The sequence below is a fragment of the Mesoplodon mirus genome (assembly GCF_964341445.2).
Source record: "Mesoplodon mirus genome assembly, chromosome: X".
NCBI classification, from domain to species: domain Eukaryota; kingdom Metazoa; phylum Chordata; class Mammalia; order Artiodactyla; family Ziphiidae; genus Mesoplodon; species Mesoplodon mirus.
The window spans coordinates 48,934,154-48,961,868 of NC_138981.1; the positions used below are offsets into that span (position 1 = coordinate 48,934,154).

Here is a 27,715-nt window from a genome sequence, read left to right on the forward strand (position 1 = left end):
GCCCCGGGGAAGGGACGGGAGGGAGCGAGCCGTCAATCCTAAGCCCCGCCCCCGGGTACGCGCACAGTGAGGCTGGGATCCGGAAGTCGTAGTCTAATGCCGCGAGCGCCGACAGTGTTGTGCTGACTTCTCTTCTCAGATCTCCGCCGGAAGTGGAGGTAAGATACGATTCTCTTTTTTCGTGGTGAGCGCTCACCCAGCCGGCCGCGCGGAAAGGATCAACTATTTCAGGTGAAACCCGAGGCGCCCTCTGCCCTGGAATAGAGAGGTGAAGAGTCGGGTTCCTTCCAGGGTAGAAGGGCCCGGATGAGAGGCAGGGATTGCTCGGCCTGTGGACATGCGCCCAAACACATTCTTGCGGGGTGAGGGGCACGGACGCACCTCATCTGGACAGGTGTAGACCCCTGGACACACTGTATGGAGAGTTACAGACCCCACTTGTGTGGAGAAACGTCGAGTGCCCTCCTCCTTTTAGGGTAGTGAGGTTCCATTCCGTATTTTCCCGGTGTAGACGGGCGTGGACACCCCGAAGATGTGGCGACATCGACCCCACCCGTAAAGAGACACATCTCCCTTCTCACGAGGCTTAACGGCGCAGATTTCTACCGGCGCTAAGGCACACAGATCCGCCTCGGCGCGCACCTTTTCCCTTAGGCAGAGGCTTTGATGTATTTACCCCCACCCCCGCCCGACCACCAGAATAGAGGAGCTCCGAAATTTTAATATATAGAGGAGTGAGCCTCCTTCCCTTAGCGTCAAGACCTAGAGACCTCCCTACCTCGCCCCCGTGTAACTAATTGACCAGTGTCCCGCCCCCACTCCTGCAGAGGTGGTAGACCACCCCTCCCTAAGTGTTTGGAGGCACAAGTCTCATCCCACAGAGAAGCACGGAGATTTACCCCTTCTAGGCTAGAGTGAGTCCCCATTATGGAAAATCAGATCTCACCACCTCCTCCCCAGACGCTGGCTTACTGAATTTGTAAAGGCTTTACCCACCAAAAATGCCCTGCAGCAAACAACAGGAGACCTTAACCCACGAAGAGACAGTCAGAACTGCCTCTCCTGGGGTCCCCGGGGAAGAAGGGCTCAGATTTATTCTCTTTTTTACGTAGACACAGATCATCCCTCCTCTCCTCCCTTCCCCAAGGATTTAGAATCACCAACTGTAGGAAAGGAGAGACCCCAAGGGAGCAGAGAGGTGCCCTCCAATGTTGAGAAGCAGTGACATCACTGATCACCCCATATAGTGTGTGCATGTGGGCTCCCCCCTTATCCGAGGTAGAGGAGCTCAGATCTTTTTCTCCCTATCCAGGAAAAATAACCACAGGAACCACCCCCCACCACCACCTACTGTAAGGGCCATTCCATTGAATGTATAGCTGCATTCCCCCCTCCCCCGTGCAGAGAACCAGAGGTCCTTTTCCTTCAATATTAACACACTGCTGACTTCAACCCATACACAAGATAAACAGATCGTGCCCCATCCCATCTCCCGTGGAAGGGGCTAGAGTAACCCACTGCAGGCAAGGTGCAGACCCCATTCATGCAAAGCTGCATAATTCCCCCCTTTGTTAGCATGGCACTAATGTCACCTTGTAGTGGAGATCGGTATATCAGTCCCATCTCATGGCCCTCCCTAGCGTAAAGCGACTCAAAGTACCCCCCAGCCCCGGTCCCTGCACAACTTACAGATGTACAGACTTGTGTTCCTCTCCCATGCAGCGGAGATGCACACAGTCACTGTGCTGGTTTATCTAGTCCCTCTGTATCCTGGAGTAGAGTGACAAAAGGCATCCTGCCCTCCTCCCCCCTGTCACCAAGGAACAGACCCCAGCCATACATACAGGTGCACATTTTTCCCCCCTCCCCCAAGATTTTGTACTGACCTCAGTCCGCATAGACATACAGATAAAAAGCCCTATTCTGAGGTCCCTTTTCCCCAGGGTAGATTCCTGGTATATGTCTTTCCCTCCCACTTCCAGGGTAAATGAGACATAGAATCCCCTATTTGGGGAAAAGAGGTGCAGTTAATACCCTATGTAGAAACAGATTGTCCTTGCGTACCCCTCTCCCCTTAGAGAGGTTTAGTGCTAGTCCCTTACTTAGGGTATCATATCTGATGCATTGAGGCACTGACTCCACCCAGGAAGACAGATTTAGACCTAATTTCCCTTTGGGTAGTGTGACACTACCTTCCCTGTAATATTATTATTATAATTAATTATACTCAGCCATACCAGGCGCCAGCTCCAGTATAACCCCTTCTCTCAGATTCCTCTAATTGTTAGGGCTTCCTTATCATGTTCTTTAACATTTTATTTTGCCTTCAGGGGGCTCAGAAGGGGCTTATAGCATTGTGGTTCCACTCTCTGTCTTCACATTGGTTCTTCTCCCATTCCAACAGGAAAAAAAAAAGCCTGCAGATTTGAATCTACCTGCTTTCAAGCTAGTCATCATGATGAAACTTAGACACAGTGAGTTTCTTTTACCACTCCTTCCCAATCCTAAGATTTAATGAATATTCATAGTATTTAAAAAAATTGCCCAGTATGGGGCTTCTCTGGTGGTGCAGTGGTTGAGAGTCCGCCTGCCGATGCAGGGGACACGGGTTCGTGCCCCAGTCCGGGAAGATCCCACATGCTGCGGAGCAGCTGGGCCCGTGAGCCATGGCCGCTGAGCCTGCGCGTCCGGAGCCTGTGCTCCGCAATGGGAGAGGCCACAACAGTCAGAGGCCCGCGTACTGCAAAAAAAAAAAAAAAAAAAAAATTGCCCAGTATGAACCAGATCATTCAGTCTGTCTTTTACGTATGGTATTATTGTTGTCTTCCCAACTTCCTTCTGAGGTACAGCTCCCCTTATCCCCCATACCCATTTTACAGATAAGGAAACTGAGGCTCAGCAAGGTTAAGTGACTTGACAAAGAGACTGCAGGTGAATAGCAGTAAATACCGTATTACACTGCCTATAACCCCAACACAGCCTAGCATTTTTCTTTATAAGTTGTACCTTCAAGTTGGTATCATAGATTGTACTAGTGGTTAAGAGCATGGACTCTGGAGCCAGACTGAGTTTGAATCTCAGCTCTTTCACTTATTACTTGTGTGGCCTTGGGAAAGTTACTTACCTTCAGTCTAGTGGGGGAAGAGGTAAAAATAGTTCCTACCTAATAGTATTTGCCTAACAGTGTTGTTGTGAGGATTTAATGAATTAAAGTAGGTAGAACACTTAGAACAGTGCCTGGCACATAATTAGTGCTCTGTAAGTATTAGCTTTAAAGATTCATCCTTCACTTCTCTTTGGAGTTTAGCCCCTCAGAGGATACATACACTGTCTGCCACTGAATTATTGTCTGACCTCTCTTGAGCTTTGGATTTTTCTTCCCTATAAAACAGACAGTGTGGATAAATTGCTGTTCTTTCTGCCTTCAGGACTCTTTCCCTTTCCTTCTCATCCTTTAACGGGATAACTCTTGCTTGTTTTTCGGATTTCAACTTATACATCATTTCCTCTGGGAATCCCTCCTGTTAACCTCCTCCCTTGGTTTCCACTTGTCTGTGTACCCACAGGAACCAGGGCTGTTGACTCTATGATTGGGGCTGTCTCTTTCACAACATTGTTAACTGCTCACTGACATCTGGTTCATCTTTGTGTCCCAAGGGCCCAGCATGACCAGGCATAGCTATTTGGCACTTACTGTATGCCAGGCACTAGAATGTCTCAATTAGTAGTGCTAACTCAATCCCCCCCTCCTCCCACCATGATGCTTACAGCCTAGAGGGAGAAGACAAATGTGATGCATGGACTCTTCCTTATAAGAGGGAAGGCAAAGGCAGTAGGACAGGTCTGGTTCTGTGCTTCCCTGCCTTTATCCTGCTATAGCCCAAGCAGAAAATGATAACATTTGGATAGCACACAGGATAGACTGGATGAGAATTGTGCAACCCAGTGGCCTTGTATTCTGTGTGAATTGTGGCCCTGCCTATGTAGGGCTTGGTGAAAAAAAAATTGATTTACTTTATATAATCATAAAAATTTCATCAAGAATCAGACTTTGGTTATGTTAATACCAAAAGCAAATAATCATTTTTTCACGCAACACAAGAAAAGTGAACAAAATTAGTTATACTCTATTTAAGAATATCAAATACAAGATAATAATAGAATTATTATTTTTAAATTAATTTTTATTGGTAATAGAATTACTAATAGTGATGAAAAACAATAATTACCTGGTGAAATAGAGTATATGCATACAAAGGAACCCTGGGAGTTTAAAAAAATGAGGAAGTAGTATATGGAAAGACTGTTATATGGAAAAACTGTTAGATGGAAAGATCTCCAGGATTTGTTAAGTGAAAAAAGCATGTTGCTGACAGGAGTACATAGTATGTTTCCTTTCCTGGGAGAAAATGGAAGGAAATAAGAATATATGTTTGTATTTGCATAAAGAAACTGAATGATGCATGACAAACTAATAAAGTGGTTTCTTGTGGTGAGGGGACTGCAGTGGCTAGGGACAAGTGTGGGAGGGAGATCTCTCAGAATACATGGTTTTATTTTTATTTATTTATTTTTCATAATTTTTATTGGAGTATAGTTGCTTTACAATGTTGTGTTAGTTTCAGGTGTACAGCAAAGTAAATCAGTTATACTTATACATATATCCACTCCTTTTTAGATTCTTTTCCAACGTAGGCCATTACAGAGTATTGAGTAGAGTTCTCTATGCTATACAGTAGGTCATTAGTTATCTATTTTATATATAGTAGTGTGTATATGTCAGTCCCAACCTCCCAGTTTATCTCCCTCCCTTTCCCCACTGGTGACCATAAGTTTGTTTTCTACATCTGACATGGTTTTACTTTGGAACCATATGACTGTATTACCTGTTAAAGAACAATCATACATATCTGCATTAGTGGGAAAATGGTGACCATTAAATTAAATAGAAAAACTTTACATGTGCACACAAAACAAAGACTTTCACTGTTAAATTGCAACTGAAGTCTTGATCAGACTAACTAGGATGATTGCAGCAGAAGATGGGCGAGGTGCTTCATGGTGCAGCTCCCTACACCCTGGGCTAGAGATACCTTGGACCCAAATGGTAATGATAATGATTAAATCTGAGAAGGTTATTGAGAAGACCTAGAAAGAGTGTTCAGATACAGTTTCAACTGTTGTACGTTTTTGAATGGCTATTAAAAAGGAGGGTATGTTTTATCATTTAAAAGATTTACAACCATCAGCGATTGCTGGCACAGGTATGTAATCCATCGTAATGACAGACTGGAATGTAAGCTGCACAGGGAGGGAAATAGGGTGGCCTTTGAATAAAGAACGGAGTGGCGCCAGTGTTTTGGAAGTCTCTAGGAGGTTGAACAAATGTGCTTGAAGATAGTTGAGAGGGGTGTCTGAGATTGCTTTCTGAAGTACAAGCAGTTATAGATGATGATCATAGATGTCACCATAGCAATGGGTGGGCAGGTGGCTACATGGAATGGGGATGTCAAGGAAGTGGGAAACCTGAGAGTTGGAAGGGGCCCAGTGATCCCAAAGTTGCCCAGGTTGATGATGGCAGGAGTTCAGTTGAAAGTAAAGCTATGGACTTCCCTGGTGGTGCAGTGGTTAAGAATCCGCCTGCCAGTGCAGGGGACACAGGTTCAATCCCTGGTCCGGGAAGATTCCCACATGCCGCGGAGCAACTAAGCCTGTGCACCACAACTACTGAGCCTGCACTCTAGAGCCCACGTGCCACAACTACCGAAGCCTGTGCGCTCTAGGGCCCGTGTGCCCCAACTGCTGAGCCCACATGCTGCAACTACTGAAGCCCATTCACCTAGAGCCCCTGTTCTGCAACAAGAGGAGCCACCGCAATGAGAAGCCTGTGCACCACAGTGAAGAGTAGCCTCCGCTCGCCGCAACTAGAGAAAGCCCACGTGCAGCAACGAAGACCCAATGCAGCCAAAAATTAAAAAAAAAAATTAAGAAAAAAAAAGCTATGAGCTAGGTGCTTCAATAAAAGAGGAAAAGTGATTCATAGGTGACAGGCATAGCAGCAGTCTCAAAAAAAAGCAGGATTCCCCCCCGCCCCCCTCTTTTTTAACAAGGGGGAGAAATTGGTTTGGCAGTGGTGAGTCTGCAAGATACCTCCTGCACCTACTGGCTCCAAGGTATTCATGTTCATATAAACTAATAGCCACCTTTCAGGTCTGCAAGTGAAGCAGTGTCCTCAGGGGAGAGCTGAGTCACTATTAAGGCAGGAGTTTGAGGAATTGTTCCCAAGAAAAGATGGAAGAATTAGGGGAGTGCTGATCTCCCAAGTGGGAGTTTCAGAGGGCATAGTGGGAAGTCGGATGCAGGGTAGATGGAGGATGGGGGCAGAGTCACTGCCAGGCTGGGGATACAGGGATGTAGTGGGGTGAGAGTATGGGAGATGATGGATGAATGGAGAGATCCACCTTTGAGTATTGATATGAGAGTTGGTGGATGGAGATATTGGTGGTCAGAGAGATTTAAGGAAATTCTTCAAGGTCATATAGCTAGGTAGGTATTGAGCCAGAACAGGAACCTAGGTATGGCTGGCTAAAAAATGGTAGCTGTTTTCTCTCTGAAGCTATTAAAAAACAGTAACAGCGGCTCCTGGGTGTTGCAGTGTTATGAGTGGTGACTGCACCCCTACCCTCTTCCTCGCTTCTCCTCCCCCCTCCTTCTCCTCTCTGAAGCAGATGTTTTTCCCCACTTTAAGTGATGTATCTTCTTTCATCGTGTGCCTGTATCCAGTGCAGGCCCTCATTTTCCAGGGAAATTAGGCTGATGGAAATTGTTGAGTAAGATGGCCAGACCTGGTTCTTCCAAACCTCACATTCTTTTCATTGCAACATGAGTACTTTGGAAGAAAAGGAGACTTGGGATCTGATTTTTTTTTTGTTATGGGGAAATTCGGCCCATTCACATTCATTATGATAACTAATATGTTTGGTCTGATTTTTACCATCTTATTTTATATTTTTTGTTTGTTTCTTCTTATTCCCTTATTACTTTTAAAAAGTTTAACAAGTTAAAAAAAAATCCTCCACCAGGACTTAAAATTATGTTGGTAATTGCATTCGTATTTATATCAAGCATAACTAAATTTTTCTATCACTTTACCAAAGTTAAATAATTATTTTTGCCCTACTCTTCCAAAGTGAGACCTTTAGCATGATTTTATGCTTATTTTTGCTGGTATACTTCCTCAAGTAGTTTTACCAGAAAGGGAACACAGGTGGTAATCTTTGCACATGTCTGTCTTTTACCTTCACGTAAGAGTGATATATTGATCAGTTACAGGAATTTAGCTTGGAACACGGTCCCTTGTCTCAGTACTTTGTAATGGTTATTCTTCTGTCTTAAGTGTTCAGAATTGTGGATTTGAGAAGGCTGTCTGCTTCTCTCACCTTTGTTGGGAATGCCTTCTATTTGGAAGTTTACAAGATTTTCTCTTTATCCTTGGAGTTCAGAAATTTCGACAGTATATGCCCAGGGCATATGTCTTTTTTGTTAATCTTGATGCTCCATGCGCCTTTCTAGTCTGAAGCCTCAATCCTGTTTTCAACTTGGGAAACTTTCATCTATTATTTTAAAAAATAATTGCTTCTCCATTTGTATCTTTTCTCTTTCCGGAACTCCTGTTAATTTAGATACTAGCTTTCCTGAGTCCATTCTCCATTTTCTGTTTTTACTTTTTTTTTTTTTTAAGTTGTGGCACGCGGGCCCAGCAGTTGTGGCTCGCAGGCTCAGCCGCTCCGGGGCATGTGGGATTCTCCTGGACCAGGGCCCGAACCCGAGTCCCCCGCACCGGCAGGAGGACTCCCAACCACTACGCCACTAGGGAAGCCCCTGTTTTTACTTTTCTTTGGATTTTTGTCCCGTTTTAAGCAAGCTCTTCCCTTGACCTTCTAGCTTATTAATTTGGTTATTAGTGATGTCTGTTCTTTTTTTTCACTACATCAATTGAATTTTTATTCAATATCAAATTTTGGGAATCTTTTTCTCACACAGTTCATTTGAAGTATCTTCTTGAATCTCTTTAAGAACTTGCAGTAGTATTTATTTATTTAATTAATTTATTAAAAAATTTTTTTTTGGCTGTGTTGGGTCTTTGTTGCCTCGCACGGGCTTCTCTCTGGTTGCGGCAAGTGGGGGCTACTCTCTGGTTGCAGCAAGTGGGGACTACTCTTCGTTGTGGTGTGCGGGCTTCTCATTGCGGTGGCTTCTCTTGTTGCAGAGCATGGGCTCTAGGGCACAGACTTAGTAGTTGTGGCACACGGCCTCAGTTGCTCCGCAGCATGTGGGATCTTCCCAGACCAGGGCTCGAACCTGTGTCCCCTGCGTTGGTAGGTGGATTCTTAACCACTGTGCCACCAGGGAAGTCCTGCAGTAGTATTTAAATCCTCTGTTTCCTACATTAACTCTGCTTTGGTGTGAACCACCTAGTGTGATTGGGGAGCCTGTTCTCTGATAATCTCAAGCTGCTCCTATATTTGTTTGTAGCATATATCCTGACCTTCCAGAACCTCCCCCTCTAAGAATTCCTTTAGCCCCCTTGCAAATGGTGAGAATTAAGGGAAACCATTCTTTCTGAGAGGCCAGCTGTGAAGGAGATGACAGACGGGACTCCTCATTGAAGTGGGAAGAGGCCCCTTAAGTTCCTGGGCTTTGTTAAGGCGTGATTGTAGAAGGTGAACTCTCTCCCCCTTAAATCAAAGGGAGGTTGCAGTTTAGCTGTGTAGCGCAATTCCCTTTGGAGGCAATGACATGAGCAGGGTCAGCAGGAAGGGACAGTTCTCTCCCCATGTGCTGAGGGCATCTCCTCTGGCTTAGCTGGCTGGGACTCCTCAGAGTCCCTAACCAGGGTCCCTAACTCTAACCCTCAGATCACTTTCCCATGCTACCAGCCCCCCACCTCAGCCTGGTGCCAAAATTGTTGAGCTGCCCCAGCTAGAGTTGGAAGAGAGAAAGAGGAGTCAGAAGCACACATTCAAGTTGCTCTCTTCACAGGATTCCCTTAAGAATTGTTTCAGTTTGCACTGAATACCCCAAACATTTATATCCAGTACCTCCTCTGACACTGTTGCTGCCAGCTCCGTGTCTGTCCTGTGTGCCTAGACAGACATGGTGTCTGAGGCTTCTTTAGGTTCCAAGTGTGGCCTGACCTCCATTAAGGTTCAACAAATGTTGGGTAGATGGATGATGGCGGTTTTTTTTTTTTCTTTAGAAAATAAAAAGCCAGGTAAAAGTTCCAAAGGCTGCAAGAAGGTAAGTTGGTTCCACGCTCAGGTAAGGTATACCCATTGTTGGTGACAAGGTCAGGAACGGGTTACCCACCCTAGAAGAGGCCCACAAAACCAGGTAGATATTGGGTGACTCCAAACAGAGCACTGCACTGGAATCAGTAGATCTGGCTTTCCCTCCCTCTCAGGGTGGCTTCAGCAGAGAAGCAGCAGCATTTATTAAGTTCCCACCACAAGCCATATACTGCCTTGTGCTTGGTTTACCTTGGTTAGGGATTGTCATCATCCTATTTTTTAGATGAAGAAACAGCCTCAGTGAGAAAGTTCTTAGGTTCAAGGTAGCACAGCTAGGACTTGAGTCTATCTAATTCCCAAGTCCCTATTGCTCATGGAGAGGAGGGAGGTTCAAACAGTCTTTGGCCCCAGCTCCTGGATCTCCTGGTCCTGCTGAGAAAGTTGTGGACAAGTAGGACTTGGGTCAGAGCAGCGGTTCTCAAACTTTAACTAGCCCTCCAGAATCACCTGGAGGGCTGGTTAAAACGCAGATTGCTGGGCTCTACCCTTGCGTTTCTGATTTGGTGGGTCTGTCTTGGCATCTGATAATTGGTATTTCTAACAAGTGCCTAGGTGATGCTGTTACTGTGGTTCCAAGGGCTGCAACGTCCCTGCCTGGCTAGGGGAAGAAGGGTCTCTCTCTAGTCAGATGGGCAGACCTCTGGGGACAGAGCCCTTTTTGTTTGCTTCTCTCCTCTTTCTCCCAACAACTACACTTCTGAGCAGCTTTAACACCCACTGGGAAGGGTGATTTCCATGGGTTCATTAGGTCTGTTCATTTTTTCCCTGTTGTGTGGTGACCAGCCTGCAAAGCAGAATGGGAAGAAAGCAGCCACCAAAGTGGCCTCCGCTCCCCAGTTTGTTCACTCCAATGATCATGCCAGTCGGGAGGCTGAATTAAAGAAGAAGAGGGTAAGCCCTTTCCCTTGGAAAGAGAGGGCCTGGCTTAACTGCCAGGTCCACAGAAATGTTGAGAGGCAAAGGCCAGAACTGTTAGGGTTGTTAGAGGCTGTTGTGGAAAGGGGAAGAGAGGGCGGTTGCCTTGATACTTGATTTAGTGTCTCCATTTGCTCACCTCCCAGTCCATGGCTGTCTGGTTTATGTTCTCATTGCTCCACTGGAATGACCCCTGCCAGCTTCACCAGCATGTTCTCTGATATCAGACTCATGGATAGCTTTCTTCCCTCATCTTATTCAAATTCTCAGCATTTCGGACCATGATTTTTTTTTGAAACACTCTCACTTTGGCTTTCCTGTCATCTCACTCTCCTGAATGTCCTTCTTTCTTTTCTGCAGTCTCTTTTGCTGCTCTGTAAATGATGGAGCATCCCAGGACCTTGTTTTCTTTTCCTCTCTGGTCTTAAGTGCTTCCCGCTACCTAGAACACATTCTCTCTCAGCTTCATACACCTTCCTTGTATTAGTGTCTGCCATGCTTTCCCTTCCTTCATCTCTTTGTCTTTTTCTTTCTCTCAAACCCCTTATCTCTTGCTGTCATATCTTCTCCCTTCCTGTATCCCTGCTCCTCCCACCTGTGCCATGTCACACTGTTTTCTCCCTCTGTCACCTGCTCCCTGTTACTCTTGGTCTTCCATCCCTCCTTTAGACTGCAGACCTAGTCAGCTACAGCCCTGGTGTGCGTTCACTTGTTAGGTTGAGGAGATGAGGGAGAAGCAGCAGGCTGCCCGGGAGCAAGAGAAACACCGACACAGGACCATTGAAAGCTATTGTCAGGATGTCCTGCGACGCCAGGAGGAGTTTGAGCGCGAGGTAAGAGAGCAGTCTTTGCCCCTGGGTAGGACTGGTGTGGGTTTGCTCAAAAGCATCTTTTGCCATTGATCTGTGAAAAGGAAAGAGGAAGGGTGTGAGATTGTTGGAGGGGGAGTAGGGAATCAGTTCAGAGAGGACAGGAAACAGTAGGGACATGGAGGGAGGGTGAGAGGGAGGTGAAGAGCCTTATCTGTGACTGGTTAGGTCCTTTCTCCCAAGCTGGAACCCAAAGACTGGGGTCTGGGAGTGGGGAGGCGTTGGACTAGGGGACAGGGGGAGAGAAGGAGTGAGAACATGAGGGGAAAGTTAAGAGAAGAGTCTTCCTTCTAGGACTTCTTACTGCCTTTCTGGCATATATTCTCATCTCACAGAATATATACTTTCCAACTCAAAGTTCCTTTTCTAATATAAAGTACACATTTTGCTTTCTCCATTCCACATTCCCCATAGATTGTTTTTCTCACTTATACCTCCCTCTTACATTCCTCCCTTATACACTCAGGTGCAATCCCAGGCCTCTAGCTGGTGCTCGAACACAGACTTACAAATAGGCACACACATGGACCATGTGGGTCTGTCCTTTCTTCTTCTAGTTCCTGGCTTTGTTCGCTGATACAAGCTGCTCTTTGGTGGGTTGGGACTCACATGGCTCTCCCAGCCTCCCATGGTTGCCAAAGACAGCTCTCACTCTCTTTCCTCCCCTGGACCATTGTCTTTTTTTCCCTTTAGGAGGAAGTTTTGGAGGAATTAAATATGTTTCCTCAGTTGGATGATGAGGCCACAAGGAAGGCTTATTACAAGGAGTTCCGTAAGGTATGGAGGCCCATTTCTTTTTTTTTTAATTTTTATTCATTTATTTATTTTTTGACTGCATTGGGTCTTTGTTGCTGTGCGTGGGCTTTCTCTAGTTGTAGCGAGCGGGGGCTGCTCTTCGTTGCAGTGCGTGGGCTTCTCATTGTGCTGGCTTCTATTATTGCAGAGCACAGACTCTAGGCATGCGGGCTTCAGTAGTTGTGGCACACGGGCTCAGTAGTTGTGGCTTGTGGGCTCTAGAGCGCAGGCTCAGTAGTTGTGGCGCTCTGGCTTAGTTGCTCTGCGGCATGTGGGATCTTCCTGGACCAGGGCTTGAACCCGTGTGCCCTGCATTGGCAGGCGGATTCTTAACCACTGCGACACCAGGGAAGTTCCGGGGGCGCACTTCTTAAGGCCCTTTAGGGAGGGCATCAATCCAGTCCTGTCTCCTCTCTGCTTCTGTTTTTCCTAAGGTGGAGACCTCTTCTTTCATGGGCCTGTTGATTGCTACCCAGTTCTTTCCCTGCCTTCATCCCTCATTCCCTGTCCTGCAGGTTGTGGAATACTCTGATGTGATTCTAGAAGTCCTGGATGCCAGGGACCCATTGGGCTGCCGCTGCTTCCAAATGGAGGAGACTGTCCTGCGGGCAGAAGGCAACAAGAAGCTGGTCCTGGTCTTGAACAAGATTGGTGGGTGTTGGACAGTATTGGGTAAGGCAAGGCAGGGGCCAGGCCTTGTTGAAAAACTAGCTTGGCCCAGACCCTGACACTCAGCAACTCAGTGGTATCCATAACAGTTGTGCAAGGTAGGAATTCTTGTTCGAGTTTTTAAAGCCAGGGATTTGAGAGGTGAGGTCACTTGTCTAAACACACACACACACCACACACACAGTGCAGCAGAAGTTGGGAATGGAGTTAAAGCCTGTCTGCCTTTCAGTCCCCTGTTATTGCCATTTTGAGCTTTATCTGTGACTGGCCAACCCTGGAGAGTTCCTCTTTTCTCCCAAGCTGGAACCCAGACACTGGGGCAGAAGAGCACATCAGCTCACGAGTCACTCAGGTCTGGGTCTCATCCCAGTTTTGCTGTCTGTTTTCTCTGGGATCTTGGACAAGTCATGTCACCTGAGAGCTTCTGTTTCTCTAGGTGTAAAATGGGCTGTGATTGTCCCAATCTCACAGGATTGTTGGAGAATTAATGATAAAGTGCTTGGTACATACATGTTCAGTTCTTCATAAATGGTAGGCATTTTTGTCAAGGTTATTCTTGACATTTGGCCCAACCTAGAATGATCCAGGGAGGGGATGGGAAGCACAATCTTTGGGAGGCCTCTGGTACCCTGAGCCCCCTGGTCTGGAAGGAAGGCATCTAGGACCGTACAGCTGGTTACCCATTCTCCTTGAGGAAACAGAGGTCTCCTCAGGGAGGGCCAACTGGTCCCCTAGACTAGACTGTCCTTTCTAACTCTAACCTGGGGACTGGACAGGGACTGTGAGTGCTAGGGAGATATCTGTTGGCAGGAGGTGGGCCAAGTCTTGGATGTGGGTGGCTGCATCTTTGGAGTGAGCCATCGAGGTGATGTTCTCCTTTCCAGTCCTCTCTGTTCCTATTTTCCCCAGACCTGGTCCCCAAGGAGGTTGTGGAGAAGTGGCTGGAATACCTTCGGAACGAGCTGCCAATCGTGGCTTTCAAGGCCAGCACCCAGCATCAGGTCAAAAACCTGGTAAGCTGGGGCCAGGGACATCTAGCCTCTTTCAGGGTAGCCTGGGGCTACACTGATTTCTAATTATATCATTAACATAGAAATGTGTTTTCAATGTAAGATATTAAAGTATACAGAAACATTTGTTGCTTTGATGGAGAGAAACTGGGTCCTGGGGGACATTTGTTTTTTCAGTTTTGCACCAGGTATAAAACTTATTTATTTAAAAAAATAAAGTAGAAAAAAATAAAAACAATTACGGTTGACCCTTGAACTAAACAGGGGTTAGGGACATCCACCTTCTGCACAGTGGAAAATCTGTGTATAACTTATAGTTGGCCCTTCATATCTGCAGTTCTGTATCTGCAGATTCAACCAACTGCGAATCATGTAGTACTGTAGTATTTACTAGAGAAAAAATTTGCATATAAATGGACCTGTGCTGTTCAAACCCGTGTTGTTCAAGAGTCAACTGTATAGATGAAGCTTGAATATCCTTACGCTGGTACCTCTAATTCCAATCTCCTTTATCTATACCCAGAAGCAACCACCATTGTTAGTTTGGTGTGTATCCTTCTATATATTTTTCTGTGCGTTATATTATATGTGGATGTGTTTATAAAGAGAAAATAGTGTTTGCGAGTATCATATATGTCATCCTGCGTTTTGTTTTTTTTTTCCCTTGACGATCTTTCTATAGAGTTCTACCTTTTTGATGCTAAATAAAATTAGTTTCCAATTTTTTTTATTATTATAACCAGTACTACAACATGTATTCTTACACGTCTTGGCTAGTGGGCAAGTGTTTGTGTAGGTTGGGCACTGAGAGGTAGAGTGGCTGGGTCATAGGCTTTTTGCATTTTACATTTTCCTAGTCACTGACAAATTGCTCCCCAGCACCCCACCTCCTCCACCCCTACCCCTCAGTGGCTGTACCAGTTTATCTTCCCACTAATGGGATAGATGAATGTGTGAGAGGGCTTATTTCCCTACACCCTTGCCAACATTTGATATCATTCAACATTTATTTTTTATTTATTTATTAAAAAAAAAAGATATCTGCATCTGTTCTTCTTTGCTGCATTAGCTACTATGCTGGCTCACCAGCACTCTTCAGCACGTTAAATGATTGTCAATAAACCACGCTGCAGCGGCGGCTCCCGGGTACGGGGAGGGAGGCTCAGGCCCGGCCGACCCTCCCCGCGGGGCAGGCCGAGCTCGCCGGATGTACGGACCGACGGACGCCTGGGGTCGCCGACGGAGGGCCAACAGGCCCCCAGCCGAAGGCCTGGGCACCGGCCCTGCCGGGGGCGCGAAGGCCGCCAGGGAGGGCGCGACCGCCTGATCAGGCCTCAGGGGCAGAGAGTCTTCAGCCGGCGACCCCGCCGCCACCCTCGCTCGGTGCCCCTGTGACGCGCGGGTCCTCGCCTCATTAAACATTTAAATCTTTGTCTATCTGGGAGAAACATGATATCTCCTTTATAATTTTTTGGCCTTTTTCATGGCAAAAATGTGATAAGCATCCTTTTTTAACAGCTTTCTTTCATTTGTGTTCCACTTCAAGGATATAGCTCCTTAATCTGTTTCTTATTAATAGATATTTAAGTCAATTCCTATTTTGAAGTACTGTGGTGGGTAAGTAAGGACAGAAGAAGAGCTGAAAGGGCATTGTAGGCAGAGGAGGTTGCATCAGGAGTAAGGAGATGGAGGCCGAAATGGCCTTGTCCTGTGTGGGGAATCAAGGGAAGGTAGACTTTATGTGGGCCAGGCACTATCTCTTCTCTCCACAGACAGGGAGGCAAACGTCCCCATTGTGTAGGCGAGGTTCACTGAGGCCCAGAGAATGGAATCAGAATTTGCCAGACACATGCCTGCAAGAGGCAGAACTGAACTCAAGACCTGGCCTGCCTAGAGGCAAGGATGCTATCCTGCCCCTGCTGAGGGAGGCAAGAGACAGGCAGGGACAGAGAAGACTGGAGATGCAAAGACAGTGGGGAAATAGGCCTCGTGGAAGCAGGGAAATGGCAGGTATTCAGGGCCTGTGTGAGAAGCCCTCTGCTTCAGGCTGGGGGTCTCAGTGATCACAGGGAGGTGGCCCTGAAAGTTGGAAATCTGAGCTGAGACCACATCTCCCACCTGGTACCTCATTTTCCAGAATCGCTGCAGTGTGCCAGTGGGTCAAGCCTCCGAGTCACTGCTGAAAAGCAAAGCCTGCTTTGGAGCTGAAAATCTCATGAGGGTTCTGGGGAACTATTGCCGCCTGGGTGAAGTGCGCACCCATATCCGTGTGGGCGTTGTGGGTAAGGCCTTGGGGGAGGTCATGGGACCCAGGCTTCTTCCTTGTGCAGGGGCTTCACTGGGGCAAAGGATTCTGGGAACTTCATGTTACTTTTGTGGGGGGAGGAGAGGAGCTGTTCAGGAAGGGTCTTGTGATTTGTCATTTGGATATAGGTGGACGTGGGAAGGCATACTCAGGATCACCACCGTGGTTTGAGCGTTAGAACCGTGGACCAAATGTGCGGGGCCAGGCTTGGAGTTGGCCCCATCTCATTCTACCAGAGCTGTGGGAGGGAAGGGTGAACACCTCCTTTTCATAGATAAGAACTCTGGGGCTCAGGGGAGGGAAAGGGATTGTAGGGCTCAGCCTTGGGTGAGACAAGGCAGAGCTGAGGCTCAAACCTGGAACCCAGGGTACTGAGGGAAGGCTGGTGGGAAGGGAACAGGGAAATTGAGAGAGGCAGAGATAGACCCGCAGGGAGAGGAAGTGAAGCTGGACACTGAGAAAAAGGTGTAGATTTGCATACCTGAATAGACACAGAAGATTTGGGAAGCCAAATGGTGGGATTGGTGGGGAGTGGAAAGGGAAGACAGATGTGAATGACACAGGCATGCAGAGAGAGGGAGATATGATCACAAAGACGTGTGCACAGAGACTTGCAGAGAAACGTAAGAGGGCTAGAGACCCTCCCATGTAAGTAGAGAGGCAGACATGCATATCCAAGGAAAGAATGAGTGAGAAAAACACAGGGATAGAGAGAGATTCAGAGGGAGATACACATAGAAAGAGGCAGGAACAAAGATGCAGACACAGAGGAATGCACCCCCAGACCTATGCACACATACAGGTCCACAAACACATGTACACATCCACATGTATGGAGACATGTACAGACCCAGAGGCAAAATACATGCAGACCAAGCTCTTCCCATACACTCACCCAACTCTGCTTCCCCTCCCCAATCAAATAGAGCCACGGAGAGACACGTGCCTGGATACACTCGACCCTCAGACGTAGTCACACCCCAGAGTCACAGAGACAGATACACGTCTATGATGAGACGGATATATATGTATATAGAGAGAAATAGAGACACAGAGGGCATTAGGGAGGCACAGAGAAAAAGAGACACAGTGGAACACGTATGGAAGGACATACATGTATAGAGACAAGCCCATGGAGAGAAGGAACATGTACAGAAAGAGCTGAGAGGAGTTGACATAGAGGGAATTACAAAGAGGGAGAATTGGTGGGGTGGGGAGAATTAGAGAGAAAGGACAATGGCCAGAATGAGATACAGTGAGACAAACCGGCAGAGAAAGAGGTGCTTAGATACACAGAGATACACAGACAAAGATGTGATAGAGAAAAAGATGGAGTGGGAAAGACAGAAATGGGAAAAGCAGTGGTATTTAGAATGAGAACAACCAAGAGACAGAAGATATACAGAGACTTCTGTACACGAGGGATATATACACAGGCACATCTGTGAGGGAGCAGTACATATGTAAGTTCTAGCACACAGAGAAAGAGAATGGTGGGAATGAGAGACCCAGTGAGGAAGAAATAGACAAGGACATCCATAGGCTGAGAGGTGCTCACAGATGCCCAAACAAAACAACACGCACCACAGGCAGAAAGCTGCTCAGAGACTGACATCTGGAGATGAGCTCCCCCCACCCCCTGCCAGGTGAATTATACACCAGGATGGATGGTTCTGTCTTACAACATTTCCCAGTGTCCACCCTCCACTGGATTTTGTCACAGAGGCCTTGCATTGAGCGTCTTTCCCAGGTTGTTTGTAGGTAGGAGGTGAGTGTCACATCTAGAGAGAGGGACACGTCTAGCCAGGGTGCTCACATATGGAGGAGAGGGGTAGAAAGGCCATGGAGGGGGTTGGTCAGGGCCTTGGATGGGAAGGCAGGAGGCCAGGCTCTTTTTTTGGTTTCCCCATGGCCTGGTCACACTGCCCCTGCCTGGGCCTCCCACACACAGGCTGTCCCAGATATTCCCACGGACCCTTCCTGCCCTGAGCCATCTGCTGCTCCTTTGTAGGCCTTCCCAATGTTGGGAAGAGCAGCCTGATCAATAGCCTGAAGCGCAGCCGTGCGTGCAGTGTGGGAGCCGTTCCTGGCGTCACCAAGTAAGCACCTGCCTGCTCCCCCACTTCACAGATCCTTCACCCTACCATTCCCCCAACTCCCACGCCTTCAGCCCCTGTCCCTTACCTTGGACCAGCCTTTGATTCTTCCCTGGGCATGGGAGTCCCACTAATAGCCCTCATTTACCTGGCACACCCTGGCTGTGGGCCAGGCACCCAGCTGGGTGTTTCCCCCACTTAGCTCCCTGAAGCCTCCCCGACACCACGCGAGATTGGGCTCTGAATAAGCAGCTCCACTTCCTCGGTGAAGCAACAGGCTCAGAGAGTCAGAAGCTTGCCTGTGGTCCTGCAGCTCAGTCCCCGGCGGTGGAGGCTAGACTAGAATCAGACCCCACATCTCTCCACCTTCATCTGTGTGCATCTGTCCCACCCTATCTCTCAACTGGGTGCTTGGAGCCTAGAGGATGCCAGGCACATCTGGGCTTATCACCGTCCTGTGTCCTCATCTCCCCTCTCCCTCCCCAGGTTCATGCAGGAGGTCTACCTGGACAAATTCATCAGGCTGCTGGATGCCCCGGGCATTGTCCCAGGACCCAACTCGGAGGTGGGCACCATCCTGTGCAACTGCATTCATGTGCAGAAGCTGGCGGATCCTGTGACCCCAGTGGAGACCATTCTGCAGCGCTGCAACCTGGAGGAGGTACGCGGGCCTCTTGCTTATGCCCTACCCTGCTCCAAGGGCCCTTCGTTCTTCCTCATGATTTCTCTTCTTCCTCTCTTCACCAGATTTCCAACTATTACGGTGTCTCTGGGTTCCAGACCACTGAGCACTTTCTGACTGCAGTGGCCCACCGCTTGGGGAAGAAGAAGAAGGGGGGCATATACAGTCAGGAGCAGGCAGCCAAAGCTGTCCTGGCTGACTGGGTGAGGTGAGGAGGGGGTAAGCGTAAGAATGAAGCCTGCTGGGAGTCAGGCTCCACAAAGGGGATCATCTGTGTTCACTGCAGCGGTGGGGCAGCCTAGCTTCTTGGGTAGGGAAGTCCAAGGCACCAGGTCACATACTGCTTGGCAACTTATGCCCAGTGATTATCCAGCAGCTCAACTTCTTGTTCAGAAGCAACTGTCTGGGTTTTCTAGTTGACCCTCAGTGTTTCTGACCTGAGAACTCATTCTCTCTTTGATTGGTCATTTGTTGTCTTAATGAGATCACCAATTTCTTCCCACCTCCCAATTCAGCGGGAAGATCAGCTTCTATACACTCCCACCCTCCACCCACACTCTGCCTGCCCATCTCAGTGCTGAGATCGTTAAGGAGATGACTGAGGTCTTCGACATTGAGGATACTGAGCAGGCCAATGAGGACACCATGGAATGTAAGTAAGGGCGAGTAGGTTGGCCTGCCTGGCACCTGGTCCTGCCCTAGTGGAGCCACACAGACCTGACAACAGGTCCCACATTTGACCTCCCCCTGCTCTGGCTCTACTCTGGCTTGGGGAAAACTGTTTAACTAGCTTTAACCTTAATGTCTTTTCCCACAAGGTGGAGAATTGTAATCTGGGTCACGGGAATATGGGGGTGGGGTCGGGTAGGGAGGCAGCTGGTTGTGGGCTCTTGGTAGATAGGAAAAAAATCAGCACAGTACCTGGAACATGGTGAGGTATTTATGAAGTATGAGTTTCCTTTCCCCATCTCTTGAGGCCTGGAGTGGACTGAGATACTCCTCTCAAAAACCCCTTTTCTCATTTTGCTCCAGGTTTTGTCACAGCCATTGCATGTCCATTTCTAGAGTTTTACTTTTATCTGCATTGGCAGGTGAGACATCTGAGACACAGAAAGGTGATATTTGATAAATGGTGCATGGTCATTGACAGGCAGACGTGGCATTCAAACTAGCTCTCTTGCCTTGTTTTGAAGATTCTCCCAACTCAGTATCTAAGTGGTTAAAAAAATGGACTGCCTGGATTAAAATTTGAGTTCTGTTAGCTGTGTGGTGCTGTACAAGTTCTTAAGCTCTCCATGTCCAATGATGTCATCTGTAAGATGGGAACAATAGCACCCACCTGATAAGAGAGTTGTGAAGACTTATTTGATATGTAAAAACACTGCCTGGCATATAGTACATGCTTGGTAAATATTAGCTGTTATTAAGATGGTTATTTGTTGAGGTACAGAGGTATGACTTTCAGAAACTCCTGTAGGAAGTTTGTTCTCTTCAGATACTCTACCATCTGCAGCTCTGGTTGATGGCTCCTTTCTTCTCTACCCCACCCAAGAAAGGTGCCCTTGCTCTCTGGGCCTGTCTGTGGACACTCCGGGGTAGTGGAGAAAGCCTTGGCTGGCCTGGCTTCTAGTTACCCTGTTTCTCTTGAGGGCCAGTAGCTTTCCTTCTCTGGGCCTTTTAGTGTGCTTGGATTACAAATGAGGACAAGAGGCTTGCCTACCCCCATGTGGCTTTGGGCAAGTCAGCCCTCTTTCCGAACTTTGCTTTTCTATCTGGTGGGTAGTTGGGAGGAATTAGTGCTCACATTTTTATGATGATGCTTGACTCCGGCTGTGTGTGAGGGCAAGCGGGGCTCTGGCAGTGAGAATGTACTTTGGCAAAAGATTGAGGTCCCAGAAATTGAGAAGAGGGAGTGGTTAATAGTGAGAATTTCCTAGTTGCCCAAGTGTTGAATCTTGAAGAGTGATTAGGGATTAGAGGCCCAGGGAAGGGGATGGGGCAAAGTTTAGAAGAGGTGGGAAGGTAGTGTGGGCCCAGGGCAGTGGACACATTTGTGGTTTGCAGTGGAGGCCAGCTGTAGGCAAGGCACCAGAGAGAGAGGGAGAGAGGCCCGGTCCTGGGGAGGGAATCCCAGGAGCTGCCATTTACAGAGCAGTGTCTCAGGCCAGTGCATTTCAGGCACCCTCTGCTGTGATTCACAGCAGCCCTTTGTTATAGGGCTTGTGGCATTCTCATTTTCCAGATGAGGAAGCTGAGGCTCCAAGATCAGCTCCCAGCAGGCGAGTACCCTACTGCAAAACCCACATCTTGAATCCTTTGTCATGTGGCCTCCCAGCAGGAATAAAAGAGCCTTCCCTCCTGACTCCCCTGGGCAGCGTCCACATATCCTTTCCACTGAGGCCTGACCAGGGGGCTAGTAGCAGGGAGGAGCCAGGGCCCTGACAGTGGTATTTATTGTGTTAAAGGCTTGGCCACTGGAGAATCTGATGAGCTGTTGGGTGACATGGACCCGCTCGAAATGGAGATCAAGTGGCTCCATTCTCCGATGGTGAAAATAGCAGATGCCATGGAAAATAAAACCACGGTGTATAAGGTACCTGTTCTCTTTCTTCATGGCAACACTCTCCTCTACCCTGGGCTCTGGGAAATGGTCAGTCCCTTCCACCTGGCTCCCACAAGTTCCGCCTATAATACTGGGGAGATGCGGGTTGTTCATTCACACCCTGTGGGCTTCCTCGGTGCTAGGCAGGGTGCATCCTTTGCCAACCAGTGGCAGGTCCAAGGAGGAGGCATGCTCTCTCAAGCAGCTTTCCCAGCCCAGCTCTAGCCTAGAGAACAGGATCCCCGTCTATCCACCCGCTTGTTCAAGTTACAAACCTGGGCAACCCTGATTCTTCCTTCCTTCTAACTAGTATCCTGGATCCTATGTACAGTCAGTCACCAAGTCTGTGGCTTCTCCCTCCTAAATCTTAAGAGATGCTCTTGGCCTCTTTCTATTCCTACCATTCCTGTAACCCTAGCCTAAGCTTCCAGTTGTCTCCCACCTGGACATTTGTTCCATATGGCAGGTCCCAAAGGTCACCTGCCCTTTCATGGCTCCCCAGCACCTACAGGATCAAGTTGATATGCTGTGCTATGATCTCTGGAGGCTGTTTCAGCCTCTACGTCGGCCAGTCCCCCATCGCCGCCCTTCAAGAGGTCACAGTTTAGTGGTTTCATCCACAGATATCTACACTGTGATGGGAGACACACAGGCTGGGGTTGGGGGCAGAGGTTGGGAAAGCATGGATCTAAGGGCCCTAACCTATACTACTTGTGGGTCAGGGAAGTATTCCAGCGGGCCTTGATGCTTGTGCCACGTCTTGAAGGTTGAGGAATTCTCTGGGCAAGGGGGGCAGCAGCCTGTGGTCAGGGGCTCAGCCTGTGCGTGTGCCAAGACCCAAAAGGGCGAGAGCGTGTTATTTTGCAGAAATCACTAGTGGTCTGAGGTGGCTGGAGTGAGGGTAGAGGCGGGGAAAGATGAATCTGGTGTCAGATCATTGAAGGCCTTGAGTTTGACTTTAAACCATGGGTAAGAGGTAAACACTGAAAGTTGGTTATGTTTTGTGGGGGAGGGGAGGCAAAGGGTTTAAAATTTTTTTCCCATTTTATTTAAGATATTTTTTTGATTAGGTACATGGTATAAAACTGAAAAGGTAGGATATTCCCTGGCAGTCCAGTGGTTAGGACTCCACGCTTTCACTGCTGAGGGCCTGGGTTCAACCTCTGGTCGGGGAACTAAGATCCCACAAGCCGTGTGGCGTGGCCAAAAAAAAAAAAAAAAAGGGAAAGGTAAAGGGTATACAGTAAAAGTAAATCTCTCTCCTGCTTCTCTCTCCCAGCCACCCTGCCCACTCCTGAGTGTCCTTTCAGAGCTATTCCATCTTTATACACACATATACATAAAAACAGATAACATCTATCTCACTGCTTTTTAAAAAAATTTTATTTATTTATTTATTTATTTATTTATTTCTGTGTTGGGCCTTCATTGCTGTGCGCGGGTTTTCTCTAGTTGTGGTGAGTGAGGCTACTCTTCGTTGCGGTACATGGGCTTCTCATTGTAGTGGCTTCTCTTGTTGTGGAGCACGGGCTCTAAGTGTGCAGGCTTCAGTAGTTGCGGCTTGCAGGCTGTAGAGCGCAGGTTCAGTAGTTGTGGCACACAGGCTTAGTTGCTCCGCGGCATGTGGGACCTTCCCGGACCAGGGCTCGAACCCATGCCCCCTGCATTGGCAGGCAGATTCTTAACCACTGAGCCACCAGGGAAGTCCCAACAGATCAATTTCAATTCAAATAGTCATATGCTGTTTTTATTGTTCTGTACATTGCTTATTTCACTTACAAATTCATCTTGTAGATTGTTCCACATGATTACTTAAAGAACAGTCCTTCATTTTTAAAAAAGAAAATTATTTATTTGGCTGCATCGGGTCTTAGTTGTGGCACACGGGATCCTCACTGCGGTATGTGGGCTCTTTGTTGCAGCGCGAGGGCTTCTCTCTAGTTGTGGCATGCGGGGGCTCAGTAGTTGTGGCGCGTGGGCTTAGTTGCCCCATGGCATGTGAGATCTCAGTTCCCCGACCGGGGATCGAACCCACGTCCCCTGCATTGGAAGGCGGATTCTCAACCACTGGACCACCAGGGAAATCCTCTGTCCTCCATTTTTGATGGCTATATAATATCTGGAAGGGTTTCTTAAGCAGGGAAGCAACATGGTCAAGTTTATGTATTAGAACTATCACTCCAGTGGCTGGGGTAAAAATCAAGTTGGAAAGAAAGGAGCCAGAGTGGAGGTAAAAAGTCCAGGAAGGAAACTGTTGCCTGAGCTCTGTAAGAGATGATGAGGCCTGCATTAGGGCAGTGGTAGGAATCATGCCATTCCCATCTTCACATAGTTTCGAAAGTCCCGCCAGTGCTTATAGGAAAATCAGTTTAAAGTTGTGAGTTTAAGGCCATCCCCTGATATTTCTCACTGAGCCCATAAGCCCCAGAACATACCATTTTTCCTCAAGGACCAGCAGTAGTTCCCTACTCCATACTGCAAATTCTAGGCTCAGGTTCAGGGCCCTGAGTAGGGCCACTCGATTGCACAACTCCATTTAGGTGTGCTATATTGTAAATGGTGCCCCCTCCCACCCCCGCAACCCCATAGTTGTACAGTGTGGTAGCCTTGCCTTTTATCCACTGTAGTGTAGCAGGTAGTCATACATAGAGAATCCTGACTGCTTGGGTTCTCATTTATTCTACTGCTTACTAGCTGTGTGACGTTACGTGCCTTGTTTGTCAAAGACATTGTTGCAAGGATTAAATGAGTTAATACACAGGTGTGTGAGAGTACATGTATATATATACATATGTATGTATATGTATAACACACACATATACGTATATGCTTAGAAAGGTACTTGGCACATAGTGAGCTTCCTGTCAATATTACCTTTTACTGACCACATGTACCTTCTATTACAGCCAAATAGACACCCTTTTGGGTGCCCAGGTATGCTCTCTGCTTTTCCAGTGTTCAGTCAGGAATGACCCTCCCATCAGCAGAAGTATGTTGACCACCACCATCCCCTCAGCCTCTGTCACTTGTGCTGCATTTCTTTGGTGGGCACTTACCACATTCTAACTTGTGGTGTGGTTGGGTTTTTTCCTCTTTAGCCTGGTTGCTTCCTGAAGGTGGGACTGTATCCGAGCCATTTTTCCAACGTTTCCCCATACAGAGCTAGGCACAAAATAGGTGTCAGAACATATTTGTTAAATTGAGTAAGACCTTGAAGGGTCACTTGAACAAAGAATCATTATAATACCAATTGTCATTGACAAGTAATTCTGCTTTTTCATTTTATTCTTGTAAAAGCCATGCAAGCTACCTACTGTCCACCCTTATTTGACAGATGAGCAAATTGTGGCTGAAAGGATAACTAAGCACCTGCTAGTCTGTGGTGGAGCCAGACTTGAAGCTTATTAGTTCTGTGTGGCTCCAAGGCTCCTGTTCTTATGCAAGCCTGTCCCTGCCTCCTCTGCAGAAGTCTTTGGAGGTACTCTGGGGGCCCAGACCTCACTGTTGTCCTCTCTTTCCCCAGATTGGAGATCTCACTGGGTATTGCACCAATCCAAACCGTCATCAGATGGGGTGGGCTAAGCGCAATGTGGACCTTCACCCCAGGAACAACAGCTCAGTGGATGTCTGCCCAGTGGACCGCCGCCCGATGCTACAGAGGATCATGGAGACAGACCCCCTGCAGCAGGGCCAGGCTCTGGCATCTGCCCTGAAGAATAAGAAGAAGCTCCAGAAGCGTACAGGTAGGGGTACCTGACCACCCCCCTGTGCTCCAAAAAGAACCTACCTGAGGCCTTAATTAGGGGCTCCTGAATGAGCATCTCTATGTGTCCAGCCACAGGCCAGGGTTAGGGGGCAGGGATGGGTTAGGAGGCTTACCTGCTAGCACAGTGGTTCTCAAACTTTAGCTTGTATTAGAATTGCCTGGAGGGCTTATTAAAACACAGGTTTCTGGGACCCACCCTCAGAGTTTCTAATTGAGTAATTGGACCTTGGGTGGGTGGGTGGCAGGACGCTGAGAATTTGTGTTTCTAACTGGTTGCCAGTTAGTGGTGATGTTGCTCCTCTGGGGACCACACTTGGAGAACCACTGGCCTAGTTTTTTTTTTTTTTTTTGCAGTACGCGGGCCTCTCACTGTTGTAGCCTCTCCCGTTGCAGAGCACAGGCTCGCTACGCGCAGGCTCAGCGGCCATGGCTCAGGGGCCCAGCCGCTCCGCGGCATGTGGGATCTTCCCAGACTGGGGCACGAACCCGTGTCCCCTGCATCGGCAGGTGGACTCTCAACCGCTGTGCCACCAGGGAAGCCCTGGCCTAGTTTTATGTATCAAATACCCACCACTTATTTATCACCTGCTTTCTATGTGTTAAGAAGCTTTCAGGCTATATATGTTTACTTTATCAATAGGCGATATACTCAAAATCCAAAGGGTACAAAAGAATATACAATAAAATGTCTCCTTCCAGTCCCCCAGTCTTCCAGGCATCCCTCCGGAGGCAACCAGTTAATTTCTTGTATCTCATTCCTGAGATAGGTACACAGGCAAATATCTGTATATTCTTTGTTCTCTTTTTGTAGACAGAGGCTAGTCTCCTGAACATATAGTTGTGCCACATCATTTTTCCACTCAATATATATTATAGATATTTCCCCATCAATTCACAAAAGAACTCCCTTCATTTGAATGGTGGTCTGTTGTATGGCTGGTCCATTTAGGTCTTCATGCTATACTAATTTTCACTAACTCATTGCAAAAGTCTTATTCTCATTTGGTAAGTGAGGAAACTGGGGCCCAGAGACATTAAGTGACACACTCAAGGTATTTGATGGGGCCAAAATGCAAACCTAGATTTGACTGATCGCATGAGCCCTGTTCTTTGAACTAGACTATGTTCATAGCCGTTCGCTCTTGGCCTGGTTCCACGCTGAGTCCTGGGAATACAGAGATGAATTGCCCTTGAACTGCTGGTCTTATTGGGGAGTGGGGAGGAGACAAGAAAACAGACATTGGCAACACAACGTGATCACTGTGAAGACATAGAAAGCACAGTGAGGGAACCTAACCCAGCCTGGAGGTCGTGGGGGGGTAGGGGTGATCAGAGAAGGCTTCCAGGAGGAGGTGATGTCTGAGGGGAATCCTGAGGAACAATAGGGTGTGCCTGGAGGATGGAGGTGAGCATTCAGGCTCAAAGCCCCTACTGCCATCCTGCCCCTTTGCAGTGAGAGCTTTGAGGGTCATGGCAGAGTGCTAATAAGTTCAACACAGTAAAAGAAAACAGCTGTTTTGATACTAGGAAGAGATAAAAATACTTGAAGCTCAGTAGTCTGACACTCTGAGATACAAGCTATTTTGGGGTGATCATTTCATAGGTAGACAAGTGGGTCTTCCTGTGAGGCTGAGCAGTGGCTGCCAGTAGCTCACCAGTTGTTTTGTTTAGTGTTGGGTGGGGAGGGGGCGGTTAGGGAGCCAGTTTGGGAGTTTGGTGCAGACCAAGGTAAATGTAGGCTAGCTCCTGCAGGCCTCCTGTTGGCAAGCCAGCCACCAAGTGACTGCCCATTTTTCTCCATCTTCAGATAAACTCGCCAGCAAGCTGTCTGCTTCCATGATGTCCGCCCTTGACCTCTCTGGCAACGCCGATGACAGTGCTGGTGACTGATCTCACCTCCTTCCCCCACTCCAAGCATCAGTTCTGGTGGAAATAACAGATGAAATGGTTTGCTTCTCCCTGAAGCACCTACATATTAAAAGAGCCCCTTCCCCCAACCCCCCTTCCCTCCATTCTCCAGGGAAAAAAAGTCCCAAGTGTCTGAAACTGACAAACCGAATACCCTTATTTAATCCGTACTCTGTTTTCAAGAGAAATAAAAAAAAATGATCAGCAGATCCCTTATGCTAACAATTTATCCCCCACCTTATAGGTTGGGCTGGTTGGAGGGCCGACCCCTCACAAAACCCTCTTGGAGAGCTAAACATGCAACTGGAGGCTAGGCTGCTTGTAGATCTGGGGCTTCCTCGGTGGTGGTGGGGGTGATGATTTCTTTACCAGTCCACAACAGAGCTCAGCAGCAAGACATCCCTGCAATGGGCTGCAGGTCACACATCTTCCTCCCACCCAAGCCCACAGATCCTCGCTTGGGTGGCAGCAGGAGTAGGGGGAACAGTGATGAGCCTTCTGAGTCTCTGGAAGGGTCTAGGGATAGAATCGACGAAAGACAACACACAAGCCTGACTGGTGCTGAGGTGAGGTAAGCACTGCCTGTTCACACAAAGGGAAAATAAGGTACCTCTTGGTAGGTTGCTGCTGTGGGGCATTTCTGCACAGACTGTGAGTTGGAATCGCTTGAACTGAAGCACTCTGGCTGGGACCCGTCATTGTGTGACTATGTCTCACCCAGCACCAGCATTTGAATTCCATGATTCAA

The 27,715-nt window shown here is 47.9% G+C and overlaps 1 protein-coding gene across 4 annotated transcripts; it reads left to right on the forward strand.

Annotated features, from left to right (window-relative positions):
• The first annotated feature begins 56 nt into the window (after positions 1-56).
• GNL3L (G protein nucleolar 3 like) lies at positions 57-27,178 on the forward strand. Of its 4 annotated transcripts, none has more exons than XM_082610038.1 (16): positions 57-159; positions 2,407-2,474; positions 9,260-9,300; positions 10,134-10,241; positions 10,982-11,098; positions 11,828-11,911; positions 12,445-12,601; positions 13,508-13,611; positions 15,746-15,890; positions 17,925-18,012; positions 18,496-18,670; positions 18,757-18,899; positions 19,207-19,343; positions 21,157-21,284; positions 24,817-25,036; positions 26,867-27,178. In XM_082610038.1, the coding sequence occupies exons 2-16, from the start codon at positions 2,456-2,458 to the stop codon at positions 26,947-26,949; spliced, it is 1,749 nt and encodes a 582-aa protein (XP_082466164.1). In that variant the 5' UTR covers positions 57-159; positions 2,407-2,455; the 3' UTR covers positions 26,950-27,178. The 4 variants fall into 4 exon arrangements, with proteins under 4 accessions (XP_082466164.1, XP_082466166.1, XP_082466165.1 ...); XM_082610040.1 differs by having other exon boundaries at positions 58-159; positions 12,445-12,580; XM_082610039.1 differs by lacking the exon at positions 57-159 and adding an exon at positions 215-231 and having other exon boundaries at positions 2,405-2,474.
• The last annotated feature ends 537 nt before the right edge of the window (positions 27,179-27,715 follow it).